We start from the raw sequence: 21,507 nt of genomic DNA, 5'->3' as shown, positions 1-21,507 counted from the left end.
AAAACTATTATTTCTTTACTATTTTAAGTTGCATAGATATAAAAATCTTAAGGATAAAATTTCCCTGGACTGTTTACAGACAAGAAAGCTTGAAAATGCAATGTAAATATCATTCAGTATTAGAGATATTCATGAAGTGGACTTGGTGCTGAGAGTTATTTCATGTTCTGTTGCCAGTGAATGGCTATACATACAGAAGGCTGACTCCCTTCTCTCCCAAGAGTGGGGAGGCAAATGAAATTTGCTTTCACAAATACAAAACAAATAATCATATAATGACATTTTATAACGCAATTCTTCTAAAAAGCCCTCCAAAATTTGTGCCCCAAAAGTGCATCACTTGCAAAACCTGTGTTTGTGTGAAAACTTGTGTGTGCAAACAATACTTTGCACTATTATAATGCCTTCTATCAGAGGATCTCAAAGGACTTTACACAGATTAATGTATTAACCCTTTCAACATATGTTTGTATTTTCATATGTGTTTTATGGATGGAAAAACTAAAGCACAGAGACATTAAGGCCAGTGTTTTCGAACTTGGAAGCCTAAAGTTACCTAAAGAGTCAAAGTTACCTACGTATGTTAATTTCAGTAAGAATAGTTAGTGCTGAGCACCTTTGATAACCAGCCAGTTATTTAGCTGCCTAACTTTAGTCCCCCGTATTTGAAAATTTTAACCTAAGTGACTTGTCCAAAGTCTTACCAAAAGTGTGTGTCAAATTCAAGAATACTGTCCAGTTCTTGACCATCCAAATCCTTTGCTTTCCCTTTTGTGCATTCATATGCCAGTGTGCAAATGTGGATATTACATATACAGATGAAAGTGCATGCTATTTTTAAGGTCCATTTTTGAAAATTTGACCTTTAACATTAATATGTTTTGGGGAAAGCTTTCCCTTGTGGTAGTGAAGACAAAAGACAGTGAAGTATATGTGATGTTTTTCTTTCTGGCCACTGCTAAGGAAGATATCTACTCCCCAAGTATGATTCTGCTTTCCGAATCATGGCTGGTTTGACAGGAATGTGACTTTCACCTCTACATTCACTTTGAGCTGCCACTCTCCCTCTTACCACCCCCTCCTATTTTTCCTAGTGCACATGTTGCGCCTGCATTTTATTTCAAAGCTAAGAAGGATGATAGGAGGTTCCTGAGATGTACAATATGCCCTTAGCTATCAGAATCACATCTTACAAAAAGTTTAAATTTTAACATTTATTTTACACATTCTTGACCTAGTTGAAATATAGCTTCTTGAAGCTAGTTGAAATATACAAGAAACTATTCCAACATTGAAGTTTCCATTACAGGCCACTCTTTGCTTCAGGAGTAGCTTGCTAGCTCACCTTCAGAGCAGTTTCAGTGTCCCATAGAGAGAGCGGACATATATTGACAGTTACGTTTAGTGCTCTCTGTGTCTGATTTATTTAACAAGTACACTGAATTTGTTTACATATGTAAATGATTGAACAGTATTTTAAAATGTGTGTAAGTTGCATTTGCTAGTATATTTCATAAATTGAGTTTAATTATTCAAATTACTTGCTATTAGAATTATTTGCATTTGTATTGATCCCCTTTTTGGTCTCTCTTCTCTACTCCCATGCTTGCTTCTTCTTTTTCTGTCTGTTCTTTCCAAATACCTATCAAGACTCAGAAACACGTTTCATTTCCCCCACCCTTTCCACTCTTTCATTGTGCCTTTACCTTAGTACAAGCTCCAAAAATAATTGCCTGCAGGGATCTTAGGCAAGAAAGTCTGCTTTTTCCCCTTGCAGGCCTGAGGGAAGGGAGCTGCAGCAGTGATTCCTCTTCTGTCCCCTCTCTAGGGCCCTGGTCTAGGGGGGAATGTGGCAGCTTTTACACAATGCACAATAGCACTCCACAAATATATAGGGCAGGAAATTAACAATATATCCACCTGAAAGTGCAGAGTGAATTTAGGGAGGTAGAAAGTAATTACCCAAATTGGAAGTGCGTGGGATAGCGGGGCTAACAGCCTCGTTTTTGTGGCAAAGCCCTATAGGGTCATCAGTGACCATAAGTGGTCAGCACCTAGGGTTTACATCCTGTTTATTCGGGATTCAGGGAAAAGTGCCCTGTAAAAAAGATGCATGATCCCTCTTGGAGCTCCCAGGGTGTGTGTACATCCTGCACCATCCCTTAGAAAGGGGCAGTGTGCTTCCCACTCCATGCTTAGTTGGTGTAGTAGGGAAGTAGGAGTCTTTGGAGCCATGGCCCCACATTCTCCACTCTCTGGCCCCTCTGTGGGATGTCTTGTGCCCCTGGGTTGGGTGGTGGGAGGGAGCAGTCCCTCTACTCAAGAGAGCACAAGGACTGTAATTGTGTCTGGCCCTTGCAAGAGAGCCTCCTCCTGGAACTTCCATGCTTGTGTCTGGAGTTGGAAATTGACAGTAAGGTGTGTATCAAAAGACTGAGAGCAGCAAGGGGACTGGCAGCCACCTCTTATTTACTACAAAGGGCCAGATCCCACAGTTCTCTCTCCCTGCTCCATCCTCTAAAGTCTACAGAAGCGCTGAGCCTGCAATGTGCTGCTCTCCATGGAGCCAGTTTCTGGATATGTGCATAGATATGTCTGTGAGGTAGTACAGGTTTGAGCTTTGGCTGCCTTTTGCTACTGAGCTGCTGCAAGGTACCACAGACTGTCAGTGTGGCTTCCGGTAGGTCCCAGGTGCCTGATGGGATGAAGGTACAATGAACCCGCAGCCAACCCTGAAAGGACAATTCCTTCCCCCACATGAAACAGTCCTTTGCCCATGGGTCCCCAACTGGGAAGGAGCAAAGCCTCCAAAATCCACAGCTCCCCAGCTGCACCTACTTGAGGAAATAGTGCAGGGAAAACTCTGCCGGGGGAAATTCACTGATTTTTGTCCTCCTTCTTTGGTCCCCTGCAGGTTTTTCTTTGGGAAGCAATGAAATGGTCCTAAAATAATCTCCCATATCTTAATATTCAAGGCAGAGAAATACTTTAGATAGGCAACTTTTGAAAGCAAAAGGGAATATTTGAAAGAAACCTTCTGATTCTTACTAGGGAGAAAATTCTTTTACTGCCCTGAAGATGACTTTATTTTGTAAGCATGTTTATTTGGCTGCATGTAGAGGCTGTGAGGACACTTAGCATTTCCACGGGCAGCTTAAAATGTTCTGTTTTACAAAGGGAGCACCTTTCTGAAGCCTTGGTTGAGAGAAAAAGTGACACCTGGCGATATCAGGCAGCATGTAAAGTGAACAGATAAAAATGCAGCTATAGCAACTGTTTCCTCCAGGCTAACTGTGCTGAAGACTTAAAGAGAGGTGGAAGAGATTACCTCCCATGTCAACCTGGGAAGGTTCCCTGTAGCCTTCTAGGCAACATTGTCACTGCATACAACAGGAGCGCCTAATATGTTTTTGACCCCATTTGATTATTAATACAGCTTATTGAAATATCCAACAATATCAGCATACTAAAAATTATGCAAAACTTGGACTGGGTGTCTTGACTTTGATTCAAGTCCACCCCTGCATTAGAAATGGTAAGAGGTAGAGTTAACTGATATCAAGGTTATGCTCCATCTACTACAGTTTGAGAGGCATAATTGCATTTTTAATTGTCAAACCAAACAGTGAATATAAAATTCATTGCAAGAAAGTTTACCAAGGCAAAAAAAATAATAGTTCTATATCATTTGGAAGACTGGTTAAAGGAACTTGAAAACATATGGAATTCATTTTCACCATGAGGAAAGTATCAGAGGTACTGTGGAGTCCTATTATAAAGAACAATATTTTTGTAGCTCTTATTGTGATCATTATAACCAAATGATCAGTACATCCAGATACTTAAAACAATGAATTTTCTAAGTAAAGAACTTACACAATAAAAAACAAAAATTGATCTTGTAAGATTTTTGTGGGTATTTGATCCCAAGACAGGTTAGTCAGGTTCTAACTGGCTCAAGCTAGCATTTCAACAGTCTATACATTTCTTTACCTGAAACTGAGTGGCATTTAAAAAGCTCCTATCGCTAGAAATATCAGACATCCACAGAATGACCTCTGATCAGCACAGATGGTAAACACCTCAGCACCAATTAGAATAATTATGAAGTAATTTTTAATCTATATGGACAGATAAGCACTAACCCCAAAATCTACTGTATTAATGATAGAAGTGTTTTGCTGTGATGTCTGTAAGACCTTAAAAAGTAGGACATACAGAAGTTTCATATGATTCTTGATTTGGGGGAGGGATCTCTTTACTTTCTGTAAGGTGGACATCTGGGCTGTATTAATAATCTCTAGATAGCATATTTATTTATTTTAAATGTTTTTATGTTCAGGGTTTGTTTTTTTAAGCAACTCTAGTTTCTAGCAGAAGGAGAAAGAAAATCAATTGTTCAGGCTCAATCTTCTGTTGTTCTGCTAATACAGGCTGCTTCATCTTCCAGTAAATGGAAAGACCTGTCTTTCCACCAATCTAGGTGGCAGAGTAAACTATTATTTTTAGAACCAAATTGTTCAGGAACATGAAGTTAGATGTGCTATACATTATAATGATGTAATGCTTCAGTGCTTTAAATGTTCATAAATCATTTTCAAGATACACCAAGGACTTTTTTTCTTCTTATTTAAAAGCTAATTTGGTGCTATGTGCTTCAGCCAAAACACATAGGCTTGTAATTATAAGACCTTTAATGCTCCACTACTCACCATCAAGGAAAACAGAGGTGCCCCAGAAGCTGCATTAGGTTCTGTGATTTGTTTGGAGGGTTTTTTTCCTGCCAGCTTTTAACAAGGATCTTGAAATATTTCTAGTCTTCACTAAAATAAACTTGAAGCTGAAAAAGCATTGAAACGATTTTTAAAAGAGCTATAATCAGTGGTGAGCTGGAGCCGGGTTGCACCGGTTCGCAAGAACCAGTTGTTAAATTTAGAAGTCGGTGTAGAAACGTTTGCTAAAGGGGTGGGGTGGCCAGGGGCTCCTCTAGCCATTTTGCTGCCCCAAGCACGGCGGCACGCCACGGGGGGCGCTCTGCCGGTCGCCAGTCCCGCAGCTCCGGTGGACCTCCCGCAAGCGTGCCTGCGGATGCTCCACCGAAGCTGCGGGATCAGCAGACCCTCCGCAGGCACGCCTGTGGGAGGTCCACCGGAGCCGCCTGCCGCGCGACCGGCAGAGCGCCCCCCACGGCATGCCGCCACAAGCACGCGCTTGGCGTGCTGGGGCCTGGAGCCGCCCCTGGGGCTGGCGCAGCTTCCCCGGGGTGGTGGGGGGCAATATAAAGGGCCTGGGGCTCCCAGCAGGGGCTGGAGCCCCAGGCCCTTTAAATTGCCTCCAGGGCCCCACTGCTGGAGCCCTGGGGTAGGGCTGCAGGGCTCTGGGGGCTATTTAAAAAGTCCGAGGCTCCCCTGCTTCTACTGCCCCGGCCCTTTAAATAGCCGCCAGAGTCCCGCTACTACTCCAGGGCTCCTCCGGTCCTTTAAATAGCCAGGGTGGTAGAAGCAGGAGAACCCCGAGCCTTTAAATAGCCCCCAGAGCCCTTGGATAGCGGGGGGGCTTCAGGGGCTATTTAAAGGGCTGGGGCTCCAGCTGCCTCTGCCACCCCAGTCTTTTAAATAGCCGCTGGAGCACAGCTGCTTCCCCAGGGCTCCGACAGCTATTTAAAGGGCCGGGGCGGTAGAAGCAGGGGAGCCCTGGCCCTCTAAATAGCCCCCAGAGCCCCGGGCTGCTACTGCTACCCCGGTGGGGGAGGAGGGGAAGGAGAAACTTGCAGGTTCTGAGGAGAGCAGTCAGTGGCAGGACGTGGGTTGGGGTCGGATGAGTGGGGGTGGGGCTTGTACTGTACTCACTGCGCAGTTCCCTACCGGGTCTTCAGCGGCACTTCGGTGGTGGGGGGGTCTTCACTCGCTCTGGGTGAAGGACCTGCCACCGAAAACCCTGAGCAAGTGAAGACCCCCCCGCCGCCGAAGTGCCACCGAGAACTCGGTAGGGAACCGGTTCTTAGGATTTCGGGAGCTCATCACTGGCTATAATTATTTGATATAGGTTTCAATTGTCTAAACAGACCCTTTTTTATTAAACAGAGTCCATATCTTTGATCGAGGTGAGTTTCTTCAATAATGTACTCATTACCAGGGGTTTCATTAAAACAAAAATCTTCAGAGTACCTATTACCTGTGTCTCATAACCTTCAACCCATTTCCACTCTCTGAGGAGTCTGAAATGGTAATGTTTCACAGAAACCCCCAGTCATGTTGAAATAATAATGACTTGTGTTTGATCTAATTGTAGCCTTTATTTTCAAAGGGAAATCACAGCCTGTCACACATAGCACTTTTCAGGGAGACATTACTCTTTGTTCACTTTCCCTCTCTTTGTGTATGTGCCTGAGGGAGAGAGAGAGATGAACATTTTTTCAGTGTCCATAAAATTAATGCATCAGATTCGCTGGAAATTTTACCAGAAAACCTCAGCAGCTTGCCAAATCATTCATTTGGTATGTAAAAATCTTATCCAAATATTTTTCTGTGTACTAGATTCTATGGGCCAGATTGTCCCAGGCACTTCTACAGGTGTGTGTATCAGAGAAGGGATAACACTCCTACACAAGGGCCATGAATGGTTACAGCCTCTATGCTTGGGAGAGAACAGGGACTGCTGCCTTTGGCAGACCTATTGATGCATTCTCCCTCAAAGGGATAGGAGAGTGGCATGGAGGAGGTGAAGTTATGGCTCTGTTCTCTCTTCTGCGCCAGCACAAAGAGCAGGCAGGGAGAGGAGAGAACACTGCTTCATCATAAACACAGCTGTAGCAGGCACGCTTCCCCTAAAAGTAGTGCAGTTCCACACTTTCCCAATAAAGGACTTTACCAAAATGGCACAATTTAACTCCCTGCTTTGGGTTGAGGTGCAAGCACAATATTTTTCTCCTGAGAACGGTGCTTAGTTACTATGGACCAAGTTCTCCCCTGTGTTAGGGCATTTTGCACCATTCAACAGCAATCCTAAAGTTGAATTACTGGGCTGAGAGAGGATCTCCCCAAGAGGCAGAACCATGGTAGTGTAGAGCCACCAAAGCGGTTCCTATGCCATTATCACTGCAGCCCAACTGAGGCCGCTGTATAGGGCTGGGGAAAGAGAGTATACCCAGGATGGTCCTAATCTTAGCTGCTGATTGGCTGCCACAAGCAGCTTAGGGCCATTGACAGCTGAGGGTACTAAGAACAGCCAGCAAGCTGACCTGAGTTATGCTGGGGACTGGGATGGAAGAGTGCACAAAAGCAAGCTATGCACACTAACATCTCCAAGCCGCAAAATCTGGCCTTGGCTGTAGCTGAGGATCATGGCCTATGATGATGACTTAAGTACAGATAGATTAGATATAATATAGAATTTTACTTTTTTTAATTTATGAAGTGGTATAGCTGTGTTGGTCTCAGGATATTAGAGAGAGAAGGTGAGGGAGGGAGTATCTTTTGTTGGACCAACTTCGGTTGGTGAGAGAGACAAAGCTCTTCTTCAGTTTGATTTAGTATTCTGGACTGGGGTGTTTAAAAAAGGCCTAAGGAACTTAGTTGCACAGCTCCCTGTGAAATTCAGTGGGGAAGCTGGGTGCACAACTCCCAAAAGTCTGATTTAAAATCCCAGGTGAGTGGATAAAGAGCATAAGAACGGCCATACTGGGTCAGACCAAAGGTCCATCTAACCCTGTATCTGTATTCCAACAGTAGCAAGTGCTAGGTGCCCCAGAGGGAATGAACAGGTAATCAACAAGTGATCCGTTCCCTGTCACTCATTCCCAGCTTCTGGCAAACAGAAGCTAGAGACACCATCCTTGACCATCCTGGCTAATAGCCATCGATGGATCTATCCTCTAGGAATTTATCTAGTTCTTTTTTGAAGATTCAGATTTATTTCCTGGATGCAATAAGTTTGCCATATTTTTATCAATTTAATTTTCCTCCAATGTGCGCCTTATCAATTCTGCATTTTAATATCAGCAGTTATTACTGTGGGAAACACTGGGTCAAATGTTCATTATTAAAAGATTTTAACCCTCTTGCAGATGGTGGCAATTTAACTCAATTACAAAAATGAGTCAGTTAACAGCAGGAGTAGAGTTGGAGTTACATGGAATGCCATTAAGAACTAGACATTTAGCATATTGCAGTACTTCTTGCCAAACAAACTGTGTTAACTTAGAGTTAAGAGTGCTGAAGTAATTAATATAACCTTTACTCAAATTGTACTACTACCACATTGCCATTAAAAGTAATCTAAAAACTGAAATGATCACGTAAGGTAATCTGCATATAATTGATTATCAGCAATACTATTATGTGAAAGTTATGTTATACATCCCAATAAACAGTTTTACTCTAACCCAGAAGACATAATTATAGTCTCTTTCAACATATACATCGCTAATTATATACTTTATATGTCAGGGGTATATTTTTACATTGCATCTGATTTCACATGCAGGAGCTACAACATTTCCTCTCTCCAGTGCACAAGTTTAGTCTCAGTTGTAACATCCTACATTCAGCTTTTGCATTGATGTGCCGTCATTTAAAAGTTTCTTCATCAGATTTATTGACAGGGTCTCATGCATAGGTTTTCTGTAATACTGTTTATGAAATTTGTTTGTATATGAAAATTGAGTTCTGAAAAATATCCTGGGCACAAGGTAATTACAGAAATGACTTTTCCGGTGAATCTTAAAGTACAGAATCCTTTTCATCAGATATGGAGATACAACATTAAACAGAAGCCCTTTATTTAATATGAAGACACCAAAAAATTAGAAACTTCAAAAATCTCCAAAAGGAGTAATTTTAATTGTTTTGAATCTGAGAACTAATTGCTGAATTTCTTTGAAATTTTATCGAACACTTCTTATGGTCACTGGGAGTTAACTTTCAAATTTTGAAAGCCTAAAGATTTTTGGTTGTTTGGTGTCTTTCAAAGTATGGCAAATCAACCACATCAGAGCCTTAACTCAGAAGGGAGACCATCTCCGTCCTCACAATTTACCTTTATTTAAAAGCTGTAATTGCCTATACATAGAATGGGAAAGACCTCCAATGTCTCAGGAAATCTAATTACTGTGGATGGTATCTATTTAATAGCACACACGGTAACTTCCCTGCTACAATAGGTAATGGGGATCAGATTTGGGAGGGCAGTCAGGGAAGGCGGGAAATGGAATGCTAATAGGAATCCAAGGGAAAAGAATGTAGACTGTGTGTGATGGGGATGTTAGAGAGCCAAATGCATCAGGAGCCTGCAGTATGGTGGACAGGGGAGATCAGTAGAGCCCTGCAAATCCGCAGATATCCGCTTCATATCCGTCGATGCGGATATCCACGGACTATTTTTGCAGATAGTGGATTGGATGCAGATACAACCACGTAGGGCTCTACTCACCGATGGCACTTGGCCCGCGGCGTCCAGCATGGGCAGCCCGGGGGGCACAGCACACTCGGGGCCAGCAGCCAGTGCCTGGGGCTGGGTGGCAGGTCGGAGTCAGGGCTGTCCAGCACCTGCTCGGTGCGCCGTTTCCTGTATAGCAGCTCGGGCCCCTCGGGCAGTGCCAGCATCACCACCATGGCCCGGGAGCACTGGCTGTGCTCCCAGTCCTGGGCCTGGCCTGGCAGCTCCTGGGCAACAGGGCCCGCCCCTGGCCACGGGGATTGGAGCAGGCGTGGCACTGGCACCTCACCCCTCTGCCCCACTGTGATGCAGCACACGCTGCTGCCATGTGCTATCGCTCACGAGCCCCCAGGAGCAGCACACGATGCAACACCCCTTCCCCCCAGCCTCCCCTCTGCACCCCCCTTCTCCTCGAGACACCACCCCCGCACTGCCCCCCACCTCCAGTTGCCACCCTCACACTACCTCTTCCCTGCAAGGCCTTGCCCCTCACTTGCTCCCTTCCCTCTCTCCCCTGTTGCTAGCCCTTGTGAGACAGCTTGCTGCTGCGGATTGAATACAGATGTTGGTACAGGTAAAAGACGGCCAGTGGATCACAGGTTGATCCTGGTGGATGTGGATTGGATGCAGATCCACATTTTTGTATCCGCGCAGGGCTCTGGGGATCATCAAAAAGAACTGGAGAGGAACTATCAGGAATAGAAAGCGTCAGTGATTCTGAGGGTACGTCTTCATGGCATAATTAACTTGGGCTCTTACTCAGGTGTTGTTCCTAAGCCCACTTCCATCCACACACAAATTCCTAGTCGTGTTATGCTCAGGTCCAGGAAAACCACCCAAAACAAGCCTGATTGGTCAAAAAGTGCCATGAAAACTGCAAAAAATTAGCACAGGGCAGGAATTTGCATCATTGCACTGGGCAGGGTTTGAGCAAAAAAACCGCCTGCGGGGCATAGTTCAGTTAAAAAACAAAAACGTACAGAAAAAAATCTGCAGGGTGACTGCATGAAAATTGTCACCCAACTTCCCAAAACAAGCACAGTTACTTTCTATATGCTACTTTGGCAAGTAGCTGGCCCAGATGGAGGTATAGGCTAAAGCTCAGATGCTTTCACTCTGGCTGGTAACCTGCCCTGAGGATGCAGGCTGTATCACTCAAGTGCTGATAGAGCCTACTGCAGCACAAAGAATCCTGGGATGTGTGTCCTAGTGAGTCACACGCATGGTTGCGTGCAGCACCTGTGAGGACACAGTAATTTGGGTATGGCTCAGTGGAGTGGCCGTTCACAGATGGGCTAGACTGACCCAGGTGCTAATCATCCTGGCTAACTCTGCGCTGAAGACAGCCTGAGAGGGGAAGCAGCAATGAAAGAGAGAAAATGAAGAACAGATTACAGCAGTATTTCAAGTTGCAATTCAGCAAAGTACTTATGCATACTTAAGTCGGGATGATTTAAATGGGACATAAACACGTGTTTAAGTGCTTTGCTGTATCAGGGCTACAGTGAGAGAGAACCGGCAAGGAAAAGGGGCAGGGAAAGATGCACTAACAGGGAAAGCAATAAAAAGAGAGGACTGGGAGAAAATTGAAATGAGAGAAAGCAATAAGAGTCAGAAAAGCAAACAGGAGGATCAGGGTTCGAATCCTGTTCAGTGAAATGAAGGAAGAAATAAAGGCTACAGAGAGAGAGAGAGACAGGAGAAGATACAGAAGAACAATGAACAGTTGCACCCAGGGAGATAGGGTATGCACTGTTTTATTATCAGTAACATTCCAGGAGCCTACCCACTTGGGAAACTGGTAGTTCCAGTTACATCATGGAGGGTTAAATATTGTCTGAATTAAAAAATAATCTGTTTGTGGATAGTTACATGTTTACAGTTCTCAGCTAGCTGTACAGTTCAGCTACAGTCTACTAGAACCACCCTGCATCAAAGCTTGCCCCTGTCCTTGTCATCCTGAAACTCTCTAGCTCTTGCCACACCTGTCTAATGTGCTCTCTGCTGAGTGGATATCAAAGTGAAATGAACGCTGCTACAGAGCCCAGAGGAGCAAAACGGAGTGTGAGAGAACCCAGATGCTGCATTCTGTCCCTTTTTGCTAAGTTAGGGCTACAGTGTGAAACTTACCAAAGATTTTGGGTAGTTTTACTTTCAAGCACAATTCTCTGGGTGGCAAAGGAAGGATCTTGTACAAGAGGGTGAGGGGAAAGAGGCAATAGACCAAAGGAGAAGTAGGGGAGAGAACTGATAGATGTGTACATTGATAAATTGATAAAGACATGATAATCTGGAAGGACTGGAAGAGGCAATAAGGAAATGAAAGAATATGGTGCTTGTTTAGGAAAGAAAACAGGGAATACATTTTCAGCAGGAGACTCAAGGCATCAATACACCTAGTTTGTAAACAATGAAAAAGGAAATCAATGAGTTTGTGGTGGGGCATTTGAGTGTTCTAGCAATAATTAATTTCTTCCCTTTTCCGTAGTCTTTTCTCCCAGTTCTATGCCTTCACTTTTCTAGTGAAATTAGACATGTGACCCGTTTCATTGGAAATAACTCCTGTCCTTATCATTTTGTGAGCAGATCTCTGATGCTGATCAGAGCCTGTTATGAGCCCTTGATCAATTAAGCGTTAATGGCCCATTTTGGAGAACTTCACCAGATAGGTAATAACCTACTGGAGGAGTTAAGATGGATATCTAGGGAGCCTAATGCTTGTCTTGTCATTACCCAACCAGCGTGGATCTCTGAACGTGTCGTTAATGGTAATATAAACATTTCTTTCTCTACAATTATAAAATAAAAATTCAAGGATTTTCCTTTCCCCCACCCCTCGCTTGGCATCATCATCCTTGAGCACCATGGGAATAATTAGTTTGAATAACACTATCTGGAGTGTTCATCGATGAATAGCCTCCTGTCCTTGTTCCAGCAGAGACTACTTTTAGCCTATCCGGAAGACAGATTTAAATGGTGTCAATAAAGATGTATAGTAAAGCTTAAAAAACCTATCATTCTTGTGATATAAATAGTGAGAACTTGTATCTTGTGCACAGTTAACCATCTGGCTATTTACAGTGGAAACAATTTTTGACATTCTATAACTGTCTCTACATTTGTTATTACAGTACTGGATACCAGTGTATTTACTATTCACCTGAAAACACAGCCAAGGCAAAAGAAGTTCTCAGCAACATCAATCATCTACAGCCCCTCATATCAAGCCATGCAGACCAGCTGCTTAATTCTGCAAGCCAGCATTCTCCAGACAGCTTGAAGAATTCTTTAAAGATACTTTCAGAAAAAGTAAGATACAAATCTTTACTGCAATGGAAAATGGAATAAGCAAATGCCTAGCTGCTGTCTTTTTCTGAATAAATTGAGTTTCAGAGCATCAGGAAATGTTAAATATGTTCTGTAAAAATCAACTTCAAAATGTTGCCATAGGAAAAGAATACACTAGTCATATTTCCATTTGCATTATTATTGAGCATTTCTTTAGGCTTTCCATGTTGGAAATAATGCAGTTTATAGAGCAAGAGTGGATTTTATTTTAAAGTATAATTTTTATTTCACGTCTTTACTTTCCTCTAGTGGCCACACACTGGGAATTTACCAAAGATAAAGCGTCTTGAATTTTGAGGGATGATAAGCTATTATTTGTTCCCATTCCATGAAACTTCTGACAACTTACTGAACCTCCCTCTTATAGTGGAGGCCATTCTTGTGAGTCAGTTCTGGACCAATAGCATGACGATGACCATAGAAGGCAGTGTGGTCTGGAGGAATGAGCGTGGGAATGGGAGTCAAGAGATCTCAAGAGTCTAATCCTGCTTTTACACTGACTAACTTTGTGGCTTTGGGCATGCCACTTCACTTTCCTGGCTTAGTTTCCCTAACTCTAAAATAGGGATAATAGTTACCCAGCAACTGCATAGGGTCATTGTGGGGTTAGTTAATATATGTCTGTGGAGTACTTCAAAAATATAACATGCTATGCAAATATTAAGTATTTGTCACAGGGTAACTGGTCCCTGTGAGCAGAACTAGGCCCAGCTCCTCTATGTCAAAGTAGGTGAGCTAAATCCAGCCAATTAAAGGGGGCGGGGCTAGACCTGGGCCTGCAGGGGACAGGAAATGGAAGGTGGAAAGGAGTATTGGGACAGGCTGTGCCTGGGAAAGGGAAGTCATGGTGGAGAGGAGCCAACTCCTTTGGTGGGTCCCTGGAGCAAGAGGCCAGGTGTTGAGGGATGCAGTCCTGGGGCTACTGCTCCAAGAAGGGCACAGAGTTGGCTAGAGCTAGTAAACTGCCAAGGATCCTGGGTGGGGGTGGCCCTGAAACCTGAGAGAAAAGGAGTGAGTTCAAAGACTCTTTTTCTGTGTTTTTAGTTGCCTGTTTTAAGAGAATAAACCTTCTTAAAGGAGACTGGGCATGGTGGCAAGTGTTTAGAAGCTGGGGAGAAGCCCTGCCTTCTGCCAGTATTATTACTGTGACCACTGCCTTGTAGACGATACCCTCTGTAATGTGATCTCTATCTGACTTTATGGCACTACCAGTAATCATTTCATGTTGTCTCCAACTATTGTGCAGCAGGCAACTTTGTGAGCTGTTAAGCAGGAATACACTAACAATACATTTTTCAATGTGGGAGATTCAAATTTGAATATGGAGCTCAATCTCATTCTGTGAAGAATGTATTGTAAGCACAATGCATGCCCATTTACCTATGAAGTCAGATGTTAACAAAGAGATGTGAAGTCAACAAGGAAGCAGTACACAGGAAATACACATTCGGGGAAGAAGGGGAGCCGAATGTTGCTCTCACTTACAGTTGTGTAAATCCACAGTAACTCCACTGAGAACAATACAATTCTGATGGCTTTGAGTGACATAACTGAAAGCAGAATTTGGCCTGAAAAAAGGGAGGAACCTCATTTTGCTCAGTAGCAATTACTGCTGACTATTCAGTGATAATATTGATGAGACTCTGGATCCCCTGGTAAGATCCCCTGGTAAGAGTAGAGCTGCTGTGATATGGGAGTATTCAAAGAAGGAGGAGGAAAGTTGTACTGGAATAATATATAAAAAGCTCTTTGTGATGCAGATTTCAGCATCTTACTACTTAGGAACTAGAGTTTCAGTCCTAACCAGATTCTCTCTTCTTCCTCCTACCTCCTGTAATTCTTTGACTTATTAAGTGGGGAGGAAGTAGAAGCCCTGGGAAATGAGGCAGAGGACAGTTGTGTAAATAACATTGCATTGGGAGGGCTCCCTATTTTAGAAGCTGGGAAGAAAATCCCTTCAGAAAAGACAACCCAGTGTGATGGTTCTCTGGGTATCCAGGACTGAGAGTCACTTTGTAACCATAGCCTCCAGTATGAGGAAATCTTGATTGTGTTTGGCTGGGTGGCAGCTCCTGAACACCACCAGCCTGTCAGTCACTCAAGCCCTTTGCTCTGAGGTGTGCCAGCATGTACTTTGCCTTACAGTTTAACAGTAGGTGCACTCCAGTCTCTGAGTACCTTTGAAGTATTCCCCTTGGTTATCCAGCCATTGACACTAGCTCCTCATAGAACTACTAGGCTGTTCTGAAAGGAGCCACTTGTGAGATTCAGTTCAGGATCAGCACTTTGCCTTAATACCACAACACTGGGGTATGTTTATAATGAAAACAATAAGTTGTTATCAAAGATTCAAGATTCAAGCAATCATGAGTAAGGATATTAGAAACAAATGGTTACATATAAGACAAAATTATAACACACTTTCTAGAGACTAAATTTAGCTAACAGTTTAAGCTCTGTCTAAAGAAACTTTATCTCACCCAAAGTCTTTTGCAGCATTTTCAGCCAAGCTTAGCTGAGATCCCCTTCTGATGAATGTAAGCAGGCTGTCCATTTATTTCCTAAGTGCAGGATGAAGGGGTGTCTGTTTCCCCTCCTACATATATCTCCAAAGTTCACGATCTGTCCTCAGGGACAGGATAATCACCTGTGCCTTGTTTTTCTTCTGTACTGCTTTCTTGTTGATGCCACATCTTTAACATCTGACTTCATATGTAAATGGGCATCCACTGAGCATACGATGCTTAATTTACATTCCAACAGAGAGCTGTACATTTCTTCTCCCGTGTCTGGAAGATAACCTGTTCCTCACCTCTGCTAGTGACTAATACCTTGATACAAACTTTAAAAACATCATATTGGTGTATATATACATGACTGCTTACATAACACCCATATATACCAATGATATTCATGACCATTGTGACCCCTGTTTTTCCATTAAGACCTCATATGACATTCTTTAATGAACCACAATGTACGTACCACAATCAAGATATTCCTTGATCTCCGTTCCTGTTGGCACCATGGGGTTCTTGGGTCACACCCAAGATATTTTAGAAACTTCATGAAAGCTTTTAAATTGTGCTAGATTAGGTGGTGGTTTAGTTGTGTGTACTAATAAAATATGGACTTTGGTGGTTTAATCCTAGTCCTTAGTTAGCAAATGAACTCAGGTTCCCAGAAGTGAAAAGCTAATACTCTAACTGAAGTGTCACTATCACATCCTAGCAACTTTCCATACAGTTCGCAGCACTGAGACCAGGAATTAAGAGTCTGTTTCTTGTCATCTTTGAGGTGCATTGACAGAATTTCATGATGAAACATTTATAATGCGTGTGTACTTTTCTTTATTCGAGCAAATGCTACTAGTCCCTAAATTTCATGTGTACCAAATACATACTTTAATACATTTTTACATAAATTATTTAAATTATTTCTAATTTTAAATTATTTTGCATAGGTCAAAGTTCAGGGATCTGCCCAATAATGGGATTGGTTTATTTTGTAACAAAAGTTCACTTAGTGGGCCATTAATTAAAATATATAATATTAGTGCTTCATTTGAGGGTGGCAGAAAAATTCATTTTTAATACTAGGTATCACGGAGTTTGAGGGGAGACAAGACCCTGCACCCTCGGCTTCCTGTGATTCACCATGACTCAGACAGACAGTAGGACAGAAGGTTTATTAGATGACAGGAACACAGTCCAAACCAGAGCTTGTAGGCATAAACAGGACCCCGTAGTCGGGTCCTTCTGGGGGGTAAGGAACTTAGACCCCAACCTTGGGGTTCCCTCTGATTCTGCAGCTAGCCCCAAACTGAAAACTCTCCAGCCCCTCCTCTCCCTTTGTCTCTTTCCCGGGCCAGGAAGTCACCTGATCTCTTCGTTCTTCAACACCTTTAGTTGGCACCTTTGCAGAGGAGGGGCTCAGGCCATTAGTTGCCAGAACACAGGGTGTCGGCTATTCTCTGTGCAGACTGGCTCAACCTGCCCCCTAGGGCTCTGCAACAATCACACACACCTAGATACTCGAGAAATGCCTAGGGGAAACTGAGGCACCCACACAGCACTCAGGGAAAACATTAAGAACATTCCCACTTCGTCACACTAGGCAGCTGAGGCAGAGTGGATATCCAGCCTGGTATTGTCTAATTTAACAACTGAATCAGCCTGCTTACAGGCTAGCTGGGGATAGACATGGAGTTAGGAGTGGTGCAGTGCTGATCCTCAGGTGGCAAATAATGGTATTACTATGCCTAAAAGTTAAAATCAGAAGACAAACCAAAAGAAATCTATACAACTTATTTCTAACCTGAAACCCATTCCTGGTGCATGTACCTCCATACATCCCATATGTGACATTATTTCTATTAGCATCATGTCTCGAAAAGCCTGGGATGAGGAAGGTTGACACTATGCTCCCTTTTTAGCAGTCAGAGAGCTCTGCTTCTGTCTCAGTTATGTCATAACCCCTTTTACCACCAGCCAGCCCACCACAGAGGTCATTTGTGGGGTGCTGGGATTACAACCCTCCAGGACCCTGTCCACTTTGAACCTTGGGGTGAGTCTGTGTATACAGAAATGGTGTTTTAAAAGATGTTACCTAGCAGAAGGCTAGTAATAGGTGTATCTGAGACAGAGAAATGGGAAAATATTGCAATAAATGCAAGTAAATCTTTTTATTCGGGTTTTGTTCTAGGCATAGAGAGCTTTATTGGGTGCATCTCAGGCAAAAATTACAGCAAAAAGCCCATCACAGCAGTGATTGCAGAGTGCTGTTTGTTTTTCTCTCTATGCATTGGGCAGGGTTTTACCATTCATACATCATTCACAATTTGCTGCAGTGATTCTTTTTGATTTTTTTTTATTTGAATTCATTCATTAACATTTGTGTTAATTAAAGAAGCCCTTTTCTGTCTACAAATGTATCAGCATTTGCAGCTTGCATGGAACTTGCTGAATGTATTTTCCAGCTATGCCTTTTTTTCTTTTTCTTTTTTCCTCAAAATTATTCATTAGTCTGGTATCTAAAAGCATTTGCAAAGTTTGCATTTCTTTGTGCATACGGGTCTTGCAGGGATTAGCACAAATTTATAAATAGTGATGTTCTGTGAATTTAGCTGCACAAAAGAAAATGTTCTTTGAGTACCATTCCTGTAGTTAATCCAAATGGAACCCTTGAATACAGTTTAATTACAGAAGCAGTTTTGAGTCTGTACGAGGGAAAATAGAAGCTCTCATCTCATTTCCATGCCAGTGTTTCTCTTCAGTTTATTTTTTGTAAAAACATTTACACCTTAATTAAACTATTTAATACTAATACCTAGATCTTGTATAGCACTTTCCAGCAGTAAATCTCAAAGCACTATACAAAGGAGCTATAATTTTCCTAATTGGGAAACTGAGGCACAGGGAAGTAAACTGATAGGTAGCTAAATGTATATTATAGGCAGAGTGCAGCCTATAATTAATGTTGTTCAACATTTTCTATTACAAGACCCTGTTTTTCAGTTGCTTGTAACTTCCCAAATTTTAATTGGGCTGAAATTTTCCATGCCAGGGGTCTGCCTCAGGATGAATTTTTTGAGAAAGCTTCAGTGAAAATGATTCAGCCATTCAGAGATGGAGACTTGGGGAAAATAGTTTGTTGTGACTATGTTAAAAATTATTACAGCAGTTTAGTAGAGAAGTTCTAGCACCTCAATGCTACAGGCGGGGGTCCTTAAATTTGGCATGGGGTGGGTTGCCCTGGTGTCAGGGATGTACCATTCATCATCTCTGTCAAATGCTGCCCAAATTTTCCCAGGTTAGAAGCTCTGAATAATCTCAGGTTTCAGTGGTAGCCGCATTAGTCTGTATCAGCAAAAAAACCCGAGGAGTCCTTGTGGCATTTTAGAGATTAACAAATTTATTTGAGCATAAGCTTTTGTGGGCTAGAACCCACTTCATCAGATCAAAAAAACTTCAAAAAACAGACTCCAACATGAAGCGGCAGAACTGGAATTAATTTGCAAACTAAATATCATCAGATTAGGCCTGAATAAAGAGTGGTTGGATCATTACAAAACCTAAACTTAATCTCTCCAATACTAACTTCTCCCTACTTTTACTCACACCTTCTTGTCAACTGTCTGTAATGGGCCACTCTCTTACCACTTCAAAAGTTATTTTTCCTCCCTTGGTATCCTGCTGTTAATTGATTTATCTCGTTAGGTCAGTCTAACACTTGGTAAAGCAACTCCCATCCTTTCATGTATTTATACCTGCTCCTGTATTTTTTACTTCATACATCTGATGAAGTGGGCTGTAGCCCATGAAAGCTTATGCCCAAATGAATTTGTTAGTCTCTAAGGTGCCACGAGGACGCCTCGTTTTTTGTTTTTTTTTAATAATCTCAGTTTACACATGCTCAATAAAACTTTGTTAGATTTTGGCAACAATATTTTCCTAAGATTCTATCTGTACTGAACACGCTCCATGCCGTGGCTGCAGGGGCTGAGTGGGACTTTCTCTGCACTTGTACCAGATGGAGTCACTGAGAATAGGGACAATTTCTTTCTCCTGTGTTATCAATGCCCTCCCCCTGCTGGAGTCCAGGCAGCAAGGAAGAGAAGGAGGAATAGGCCTGACTCAAATGCCAGAAGAATGCCAACTCCAAATGTTAAAAAAACCAACCAAGCAAACCAAACCAAAACCAAAAAATCCCACAACCATGAATCACACCTGAAAAATCATGATTGACATAAAAATATTGAGTTTTTAAAAATAATAATAATAATTAATAATAAATAATTAACAATAGATTTGGGGTTCTTTTCATTCACCTTCTTATTTCTGAGCCTTTAGGGTGCATTTGCTTCATGTTTTCAAGCTTTTTCTCTGTAACCATGAGGGTTCAAAAGTTCCTAATACCAGCAGCAGGGCTTTAAGAAAAACACTGAATATTTCAAGTTTTATGGTGTAATCATGAGAGTAGAGCACACACCCCTCTGGAACCTGGAATTGAACCCAGGAGTCTTGAATCTCTACAGTCCTCTGCTGTCAGCAAATAGCTGTAAAACCCAGTGGCCAAGTGTCTGTCTCATCCTTCTCTAGTACCTGGTCCATCTAGAGGATAACAGCCTACTACTGCTACCTGTTATTCCCTTAGCTTCTTAGCACAGATCTCTATCACTTGAGCTAAGGGGTCAAAAACTACTGAGGACCCAAGCTGGGGGTCAGTATGATGCTAGCTGATGAGATTTCTTTTGTTCCAGTTTCCTTTTTATGAATATTTAGAACATTACATTGCATTGAAAATATTATTGAGGTTGCAAAGTCAACCACTCAAAAGTTAGGGAATGCAAGAATGAAAGTTGCCTGTGCAATCTTGATTTGGTTCCCTTGCTTCTATGCAGCTTTTCCATGATCACATACAATTTTTTCCACAGGACCCTGGCCTCATTCTGTTCACAAGATGACCTACTCTGGGGATCAATCACAGTTGTGTATTAAGGAAAGTTGCTATTTATAGGTCCCCTGCTTCATTTGTTGCAGAAGTTGGAAGGTGTGTAGTAAGTGAGGCAGGAATTGCAGGAAGAGAAAGGATGATCTCATGGCTAAGATAGTTGAGTGCCATCCTGGAGAACTGGATTGTACCTCTGCCACAGTGTTTGTGTGATTCTAGGCAAGTCATTTAAACCAAGATGTTCACAGACGGCAACCAGTTATGTGGTGTTCTTCATTTTCTGGGTCCCCAGCATGAGACTTGGGGCAAGATTTGCAGAAGTTCACGACTGCAGCTGAAATCAATTGGAGCTGTGCTTTGAAACATATCAACTGATATAAAAATTTTAAGCTCTCTGAAAAATTAGGCCCTATGTGTCTCAAGTTGGGTACGCAAAATTAGTGGACACTTTTGACCTTTCTCTTTCTGTGCCTCAATTGATCATCTGTAAAATAGTGTAACGATGCGGTTCTGGTGGGACCCAACTGAGAGTGCCAATTCAGGACAAATTGCTTAAAACAGGGCAGTTACAGCCCAAGGCTGGGGTTGTTCCACCTCTAAGGCAAACCAAACCAGCCAGACAAAGAAGACTTTGGTCTCACCTCACTGGCTAACCACAAGTCACACAAGCAATTCCCTTAGACACTCCAGTTTCCCATTATCACCACAGTGCCACTCGTTATGGGGACAAATGGTTATGAAAACCAAAACCCCAATAAAGAAAAAAAAGGGTTCTCTCGATCCTAAAGAATCAAGCCCCAGACCCAAGTCAATATACAAATCAGATCTTACCCACAAATCACGCTGTTGACAATCCTTTAGAAGCTAAAATCTAAAGGTTTATTCATAAAAGGAAAAAGATACATATGAGAGCTAGAATTGGTTAAATGGAATTAATTACATACAGTAATGGCAAAGTTCTTGGTTCAGGCTTGTAGCAGTGATAGAATAAACTGCAGGTTCAAATCAAGTCTCTGGAGTACATCCCCAGCTGGGATGGGTCATTCAGTCCTTTGTGTAGAGCTTCCATTTGTAGCAAAGTCCCTCCAGAGGTAAGAAGCAGGATTGAAGACAAGATGGAGATGAGGCATCAGCCTTTTATAGTCTTTTCCAGGTGTAAGAACACCTCTTTGTTCTTACTGTGGAAAATTACAGCAAAATGGAGTCCGGAGTCACATGGGCAAGTTCCTGCATACATTGCTGAGTTACAAAGCATATTTTTGCCTTCTCTCA

The 21,507-nt window shown here is 42.5% G+C and overlaps 1 protein-coding gene across 1 annotated transcript in view; it reads left to right on the top strand.

Moving 5' to 3' along the window:
* Positions 1–21,507, top strand: part of INPP4B (inositol polyphosphate-4-phosphatase type II B) — a 516,678-nt gene that overhangs the window by 372,336 nt on the left and 122,835 nt on the right. The window contains exon 17 of the mRNA XM_045019298.1: positions 12,567–12,744. Coding sequence (XP_044875233.1) covers positions 12,567–12,744 — 178 coding nt within the window. The remainder of the gene's footprint in view (positions 1–12,566; positions 12,745–21,507) is intronic.

Source organism: Mauremys mutica, chromosome 5, assembly GCF_020497125.1.
Source record: "Mauremys mutica isolate MM-2020 ecotype Southern chromosome 5, ASM2049712v1, whole genome shotgun sequence".
Taxonomy (NCBI): Eukaryota; Metazoa; Chordata; order Testudines; family Geoemydidae; genus Mauremys; species Mauremys mutica.
Note: the sequence above shows the minus strand (reverse complement) of the source record. Positions and strands in the feature narration are given on the sequence as shown.